The sequence below is a fragment of the Antechinus flavipes genome, chromosome 6 (assembly GCF_016432865.1).
Source record: "Antechinus flavipes isolate AdamAnt ecotype Samford, QLD, Australia chromosome 6, AdamAnt_v2, whole genome shotgun sequence".
Classification (NCBI taxonomy): Eukaryota; Metazoa; Chordata; class Mammalia; order Dasyuromorphia; family Dasyuridae; genus Antechinus; species Antechinus flavipes.
In genome coordinates, this window is record NC_067403.1 from 106,322,193 (window position 1) to 106,331,158 (window position 8,966).

General features: G+C 42.0%; 1 protein-coding gene across 1 annotated transcript; it reads right to left on the reverse strand.

The window, feature by feature from the left end:
* Positions 1-4,383: 4,383 nt before the first annotated feature.
* HMGB2 (high mobility group box 2) lies at positions 4,384-6,768 on the reverse strand. The gene is made up of 5 exons (XM_051964094.1): positions 6,654-6,768; positions 5,879-6,048; positions 5,524-5,669; positions 5,179-5,353; positions 4,384-4,923 (listed from the first exon to the last, which is right to left on the reverse strand). The coding sequence occupies exons 2-5, from the start codon at positions 6,026-6,028 to the stop codon at positions 4,771-4,773; spliced, it is 624 nt and encodes a 207-aa protein (XP_051820054.1). The 5' UTR covers positions 6,029-6,048; positions 6,654-6,768; the 3' UTR covers positions 4,384-4,770.
* Between the last annotated feature and the right edge of the window lie 2,198 nt (positions 6,769-8,966).

The window sequence follows — 8,966 nt, forward strand, 5'->3', positions numbered from 1 at the left end:
AGAATCAGGTGGGGCAAAGGAATCAAGGATGGGGACTGAAGTAAAAAACAAAACTAAAATAAAATGGGTGAATCAATAAATTGTTGAGGATGTAAAACACAACATATAGGCATGTTGGTGGAAAGCAGAAAAGTAGCCAGTAGGGAGACGTTAGACTGGGGAGAGCCAGAATGATGAAAAGTCATCTGCTGGAGAAGACAGAATGAGTGGGATTATTGTGCTAGAAGGGTTTGCTTTAGGCAAGAGTCCCTTATTTTGTAAGAATGGGGTGGAAGAGAGTGCAAGTATGAGTGATTATGAGATGAGGGATTGAAGAGTTCATAGCAAATGACTTTTTTTTTTTTTTTTTTTTTCAGTAAACTGAGGCAAGATTTTCCACTGACAAGGGAAGCTATGGGACATTTGAAGATGAAAAGGTGTAGCAGTTGTGGAATAGTGAACTATACAGGGAGGAGTGAAGAAATGACCTTCTCAGGGAGAACCCAGTTTAAGAGTGTGCAACAGTCAGCAGGGATTCATGATTTCCTCCATCTTTGTTCAGTAACATGAAGAGTAGAAGCAAAGGTAGCAGATGATGAGTCATCAAAATTAGGGGCTTGGCAGGGCAAAATTGATGACAGGGTAAGGAGGAGGAGGATATTGAGTTGAACTAAATTACCAAGGGGTCAAGATGGAGAAAGGTTGAGTGCAACCAATCCAAGGTAGCCTTGAAAAGTTTGAAGGATTAGGAATCCCAATAAGAATGACTAAATTGGGTTGGAGGTGGTAAAGTGAAGGGACATGACCACAGATTATACAATCAGATAAAAAGAGTTCTTTTAGACGGAGGTGGAACACATTTGTGGGTCAATGGCAAGATCCAAGGGTATGACTAACTCTTTAAATGAAGTGGGATGGAAGGATGCTATATGGTAAATGAATAAATTAAAGAATTGAGAGGTTAGGTGTTTGAGCATCAACGTTTAAGTGCCCTTAACATGAGGGCAAGAACTGGGGAGAAAAACTGTGAACCCAGCACTTAACTCCTTGAGAAATGAAGTTAAGTACCTTAGGGATTGGTGACAACTACTAGAATTTTGATTGAATGATAAACATGGAGTGAATCAACTTTAAAGAAGTCATTGAGGTAGGAAACAAGGAATTTTCCACCCCCCTATCACAAGTGAGAAGGTAGGTAATGGAGTAATGAGTACAATAAATGGCAGCCACAGGTGTTTTTAATCAAGTGGGGAATCAGGTCTCAGTAAAAGATGACAACACAAAAGGGAAAAATTTTTTTAAGTGAAAGCAAGTTTTTTATCTACAGAGTAGACATTCCAGAACACAGTGAAAGGGGTGGTAGGTTCTTGAGTGGGACATCATGGGGACTGGGAATAAGAGAACAATGAGGGATAGAGAAAAAGTTGTGTTTTTAATGGCAGCTGGGGGTTCAAAAATCACTAAAATGCTTAGAATATGGGAGTGGAAGTAATGTACTTGGGTGACACAGTGGATAAAGCACTGAGCAAGGAATGCATCAATCCAAATCCTGCTTTACACTTAGCTATCTTTCTTCAATTGTAAAATGAAGATAACAATAGTACCTATCCTTCTCAAGATTGTGAAGATAAAATGAGATGTTATTTATAAAGCACTAAGTACAACCTTTAGCAAAAACTATATGTACATGCATTTATTTGGGAGGAATGAGTTCAGGCAGGAATGGGGACCATGTGACAAAAATTGGAAAAGGGTGGCATTATCTTTGTGATTTTAGCCATCAAAATTAAAACTAAGTTACTAACTAGGTAAACAATGGTATAATGAACTCACTTTGTGGCATATACAAGTAGCTTCTCTCTGGCCCCAGTGTGATATGGAGACTCAGTAATACCAAAGTAATTGAGAGACCAGTTACCATCAACGATGACAGGTGCCTCATATATTTACTGGGTTTTAATATGGAGAACATTAGCCTGTACATGCAATTCTAATTAAAGCTTAAACTCCATTTAGAAATCCTGTTGTAAAAACTTAAGATAAACTTAAGAGTTAGACTAATGAATTACATCTAACTACTACAAGTCAAGTCAGACTTCTTAATTTTAAGTTTGGGATGAGTTAGTTCAATAAACAATGTTTTATAGTGTTAGAAAGGCATTAACTTGAAAATGAGAATTCATCATATCCAGATGGTGCTCCCAAGAGAATATCTATCTGGTCTCTTTTACTTGGGGAAGAAAGGTGTCATACACACTTGACAAACAAGACAACAGAGGCCTAAGATTAAGAAATACATTCAAGATACATGACAGCTTAATTAAAGTCACTTCCAAAATGATTATCAAGATAGCTAGATGACTAATTTCCTTTAGGGTCAATTCTAGATTTATTGATAATCAAGCTCTCCTGGTCTTTATAAGTTATACCTTGTACATAGCTTTATTAATTTCAAATGAAGTTTTATGAAATTTACAAATCTGAAATAAAATGAAGGAATTTTTGACTTCTATTACAGAGGAAAACTTTATGATGACAAGAAAATGAAGATAATTTCTTGAATTACTAGAGAAACATGTTTGCTGACTTTGCTGGTATTCACAGCAACAAACTTCCATTCATGTGCACTATTTTCTCTAACATAAGAGGGCATTATTCAGATGAGAGCACTATAAAAGGAGAGCAAATCAACAGCAAAAACATGGATTTAAACTAAAAAAAAAAAGCTTATGGAAAATTCTGCTGTAGGTAATGAATAGCATTCATTTATATATTCCAAAAGCTTTTTACAAGTTAAGATAAATAAAAATTAGATACTTTACAGTAGCCAAAGTGGGGGCTAAGGTAATTTACATGAAATTTTCACAAGTTGAAATGTTAATGGAAATGACTGATAGTAGCTAACAAAAAAAATACTTTCGACACACCCTTTTCATTCAATAGAGAAACCCTACCTGATATTCTCAAAGTTCCTGTAAGAGTTTCTAACAGGAAATTCAGTCAGGTACTAACATATTAAAAAAAAAAAAAAAAAAAAAAAAACTCGTTTGGACCAAGAGGACATATCTCAAAGTCCTGGAATAACTGGGAGCTTGTTTGGGTTAGACTTCTACAATGTACAAAAAAAAAACTACTTTATGCAGAGTATTTTTAGCAAGAGACACTACTCCTCTGGAATATAACAATGCTTCATTTGTCTTTTCTATGATATACAATCTTTTACAACTCCATACTTGATGTAAATGTCACTAAGATACCAAACAAAATGAGCTTTCAAAAATTCCTATTACCAGCTCATGGCTAAGTATACATTACTAACCTGTAATCATTTTGGAAAAAAAAAATTACAAAAATAATCTCACACCAAAACAATTGTTTCCAAAAGTCTGAACAGTTAACATATTTCTGGAAAAAGTAAGGGGTAAAGGAAATGTGAGAATAGCACCCAAAATGCTCTAAGAAACAATTTTACACCATATACAAATAAATCTAAATTTAAACTACCTCTCAAAACACAACATTGATCTTAGAACCATTTCAACCTGATCAATTGGGTTGGGGAGGATTAATTCCTCTGCTCAATACAGCTGATTGTGAATTATCTAGTCCTTCCCTTGTCTAAGATTTGGACTGAAATAACTGATCTTCAAATTAATTTATAGGAAAAACTCAAATAACCTGGTGACTTGTTTCCATTGATACCAAGCCTTAATCCAACTAACAGCATATTACAAACTACATATAATCTTAATTGAAAAAGATGAGGAATGCGAATGTTGGCTTCTTTTTAGGAAATGGCTACATATGTATATATACACTTAAATTTTTGGTTTATGTTCAATTGCACACTCTACAAAAATGTCTCTGAAACTTTATAACCAGTCAGTTCTTATTTAAACACACACGGCTCTCCCTGACAAAACTCACAACTGCTCCCTTAAATGACAAACTGATATTTCCCTAGCACTATAATCTTGACCCACAATTTCAAATTCTAATGAAATTCTAACACTTCCCCCCCAAAATATGCTTTACGATTTGGCCACAATATATGAATATATAATCATCTTAAATTTTTTTCTACCTCTGCAGTTTCAAGATGGAAATTTTTTAAAAAATCTAGCTTCAGGGCAAACCGAATTCAAGTTTATAGATGATGACAAAAGATATTCAGCTTTTTAAAAACAAAACTTTGTCTATGAGGCTCAAGAAATTATGGGCCCTTTAAAATCAGAATCTGAAGGAACTTTAATCAATTTTTTCTGGTCCCTTCATTTTACAGATAAGGAAGCTGGAGGCTTAGAGAGGTAGTACAAGTGACTTGCCCATGGTCACAGCTTTTATACTATTTTTCAAAAGATCAGCTAAATTAAAGGCAGTTAAATTAGGACAATAAACAGTTAGTAATGTACATCATTTTATTACAAAATATTTTATCATCTTAAAAAAACAAAATGCAACGTTCTATAAAACTTAAGATTTGCTATGATACTACTTAGGGCTTTACTGTGCTACAACAATACACTGTCAAGAAATTCAAAAGAAACCGTTAAATATGCAGAAACATTCAACATCAGAAGCTTTAAAATCTATCCGGAGTGGCCCCTCAAAAGCTCCTACTTACATTAAAAAATAGAGGTTCTCCCTACAAAGAATCAATCACGTTACCTATACACATGTCTGTACAGTTTTTTTATACTGAAGCTAACAATGAGCTGCACTTGAGTTCACATTCTTAGCAAAACAATGACTTTCATCACACACAAAAAATCTTTACAGCAGGATATTCATTTACTCTTCATCATCATCCTCCTCATCCTCATCCTCCTCTTCTTCATCTTCCTCCTCCTCATCAGGTTCATTCTTCTTCTTGGATCCTGTTGGCCTGCCAGGGCCCTTCTTTCCTGCATCTCCCTTGCCCTTGGCACGATATGCTGCAATATCCTGAAAAACACGTATATTCTGATTTCAGCATCTAGTAGCATTACTCAATTATTAACTGAAGAGCCAAACTTCATTTGGCTATTAACCAATAATTCTGATGGAATTTTCTCTCTGAAACTGTAGTTGACAATTACAGGGATTACACCAACTAAAAATACTTTAAACTCATTTGTAGGTTCATAAAAACCTTCATAAATATATTTACCAGCTTTTATCTCTAACCTAAGTAAGGAAAAAAGATGTTTACTACTATACCTTTTCATATTTCTCCTTTAGTTTAGCAACTTTCTGTTCATAAGGTAGTTTGTCTTTGGCAGACTGCTCAGACCACAGTTCCCCCAATTTCTTAGCAGTATCTCCAATAGAAAGGCCTGGATGTTCACTTTTGATCTTTGGACGATGTTCAGCACAGAAGAGGAAGAATGCAGATCTAAAAAAATTAAGTTGAACTTAATTTTTCTTGATGTATTTAATGTATCAAGGTACAAGAAATATGTGCTAGAGGGCAAACAAAAAAATTAGATGCTGAATTGAAAAAATTTGATTTACTGTAGGCTACTGAAAAATTAAGTGTCAGTAACGATGATTAAAGCTACTTACGGTGGTCTTTTGGGAGCATTAGGATCCTTTTTCTTTCCTTTCTTATCACCTTTGGGAGGAACATAATTTTTCATCTCCCGATCATATCGAGCTTTATCTCCTTTTGCAAGATCCTCAAACTTGGACTTTTCTTTTGCAGACATGGTCTAAAGACAATCAACATTATAAATATGCTTTAATGCCATCAAGATTTTAAACTCTTCCTTTTCAGGACAAACTTCACCAATTACTTAGATTGACAACCAATTACACGAGAATGTCTAACGTTTTAAAGACAGCTTTAGGGAGGACCAACATTCCCCAAATCTTCTGCCTCTCTCCTACCCCCCCCAATCCTCTGCCCCCGACCCCTCACCTTCCATCTCTCCGAACACTTTTTGGAGAACTCAGCGAAGTTAACGGGGGAGTCCGGGTGCTTCTTCTTGTGCTCCTCCCGGCACGTCTGCACGAAGAAGGCGTAGGAGGACATCTTGCCCCTCGGCTTGTTGGGGTCTCCTTTACCCATCCTGACCCACTTCTTTTTACCTTTGGGAGGGGAGGAAAAGCAGCGCGAGGTCAGGATCCGCGACTTCGGCCCGAAGGCGGAAAGCCCGCCCAGCCCCGCTGCCGCTTCCCGCCTAAATCGCCTCCCCGCACCCCCCATCCGAGCCCGGCCTCTTGGGGGCTCCTCCCCGGCCCCGCCTCCCTTCACGGCAGGGCCCGGCTTCGGCCTCTCGGACCTCGATCCCCCCATTCACCCCCGCCCCTTCTCGGCCGCGGCCAGGGGCGGAGCTCCCTCGGCGGGATAAACATCCAGCGCGCCCCGCCCCGCCCCGCTCCCTGCGACCCTTATTCGGGCAGTCAGGCCCAAGCTACCTCGCTCCAGCCGGCCCTGCGGCCAGGCCGCAGCGTGGAGCTCCCTCACGGCCTCGGCCCCTTAGGAGAGCGGGAAGGGCGGCAAGCACCCGTGTCTCTCCAGTCGGGCCTCCGTCCCTAACGTGGCCTCATCCGACCTTCCCCCTCCACAACTCCGGTGTCCCAGCGGCCCGCCAGCCGTCCGACCCGGGGCGGAGTCAGCAACTCCCCAGACCCGGATCGGAGGGCAGCGGCGGTGGGGTCTCAGTCCCTTCCGCAGGGGCGCCGGCTCTTGCCTGCTGTAGGAGCTCCTTGGGTTCCTCACGATGACCGGCGCACTGCTTCCTCCTTACTCAGGGGCTCCTGCAGCGAAATGGTTTATCTCTAACGCAATCCCCAGCCTCTTGTTTTGCACTGTTCTCCCCGCCACTGCAACTTGATGATCCGCGTTATGGTCCCCGCCCCCCAGACTCTCCTGATTGGCCTTGAGGACTGTTCGAATCCCCTCGGTCACCGCCCCTCTGAATCCCCCAGCGTTCAATTGGTCCACGGCGCAGTGCGCACAGCCCTCTCGCCGGAGCCTAGCACGTTAGGTTGCTCCTTCAGGTCGTTAACTCCTAGACCCGTTAGAACCGGTCAGGAGAGGAATGAAGAGCTCGGCCCTAATTGGAGGCGGGCACGGGTTTGAAAAATGGCGGGCCCTGCACTGATTGGCTGGGGAGACAACGAAAGCACGGGGTTGGCTATGACTGGATGAAGCCCGCCAGATTTAAAAATACAAAGAAGCAAAAGAGGTTCTGAACGCTTGAGCTCTAGCTGGCCGGAACTTTTTTCTTGTGATGTAAGCCAAGAAAGGTACCAGAGGAAGCCCAATTCCCGGCCCAATCAACGGACACCTGGAAAACTGTACGCCACCCGTGGGACCGAAGGAACCAGGAGTACGAGCACAAACGACACCCTCGGCCGGCTTCCGGAGACCTAGGCCGTGCTGCCTCGGAGGCGGAATTCCCCAGGATCCGGGCTGCACCTGCAGGAGCTGCCCCTCCTACCCTGGGGGACTGGCGCCTTCTTGCGGACCCGGAAAGGGGACGAAAAGTCCCGGAGCAGGGAAGCAGGCTGCGAACGTTGGAATCCGGAAGGTGGCCTCCGCCCCTTCACTCCCTCCCGGGAAGAGGCAGTTGGTTTTTGCGGGAGTTAGGGTTCCTCCCTCGCAGCTTTTCACTTACTTGAGTGTCTAGCGCCACAATGTAAACAAACAACCGCCCCGTCCACGCCCCTAATTGGTTGCCTGGAAGCTGGGGTGGGGGTAGGGGCTTTGGCCACGCCCTCCCCCAGCTTTGCTGCCTTCCCGCGCACCTCCAATTCCCAAGGGCACGGAGCGGGAATAAATTTAACTTGGGCCGGAATCTAAAGATCTCCAAGGTGGGGAGCGGGAAAGACTTTTTTCCCTCTCCCCTTTTTCTGCCTCCACCTCTTCGTTTCCTCTTCTCCGAAGTAGCGGCCCAGAAGGTCGGTGCTCGTGGCTGCAAACAACCCCGAAAATAGGTTCTCTGTCCCTCGTGCTGTGGGGGAGAAGCGAGGGTCCTGATTCTCCCTTTGCTGCCCAGGGCTCTGCAGAGCCGGAGACGTGTGCCCATTGGCTCCTCGAACGCCCGCGAGTAGCCCGGGCTTGATTTGGTTTGGCATTTTAAGAGCTGCTTGGTCCGTCGAGCAACTAGCCTTCGATTCCCAAAAAGAGTCCCCAAAGCTTGGGAACCTTGAACGCCGGGTTTCCGATATGGTCGGACCTGCCTCGGCTCGCCCTCCCGCGGGAACACTTGGGAAACCCTCCCCCCGGCCCCTACTGGACTTGGTGGCCGCTCCCGAACCGAATCGGAGCTCGGGGCGCTTTCACTCTCTCAACTTTTCTCCCTGTAAACGCTCTTTCCTTAGAAATCAAAAATTGAGTTGACACCAGAGTAATTCAAAATGCTTATACTATCTGCGGAGGTGAAGAAAAAAACTGATCGGTCGAAATGTTGGATGTGAAAACAAATTCAACTAAGAATACTAAGCTCAAGAAACGAATTCGTGTTGTGTTTCAGAGGGGAAAATGCGTTTTAGGTAGATTTTACTTTTAAACGTAAAATACTGGTTTAAGCAGAAGAGCATTAAGTTTAAGGAAAAAAATGAGCATTGTACAGTTCTTACTCTGGTTTAGCATTTTACTGATACTTTGCATACGAACTTTTTTACATAAATGCAAATATTTGTATGTACATTTATATTTGCAAAAACATAATTTATTATAATACTATACCGATCAGTTATGTCGATCTGTAAAATAATTGGGTTGAACTAGATGAATGTATCTGATACATGATAGGTGTTTAGTAAATGCTTGTTTTGTTAAACGTTTCCAGCTCTGTGTGTGAACGATTCTCGATAATATAATAATGCTCTAGATTTGTACCCCAGCCCATGCTGCATAACTGTCAGGCAAGCATTTATTTATACCTACAAATCTCTAGTTATAGATGTAGTCCAGTGAAACTCCATGTGAAAAACCTCCATATCTACAAAAGGTATAAACGGATTTTAAAAATTCCTATTTACACTTTTAATTTTGT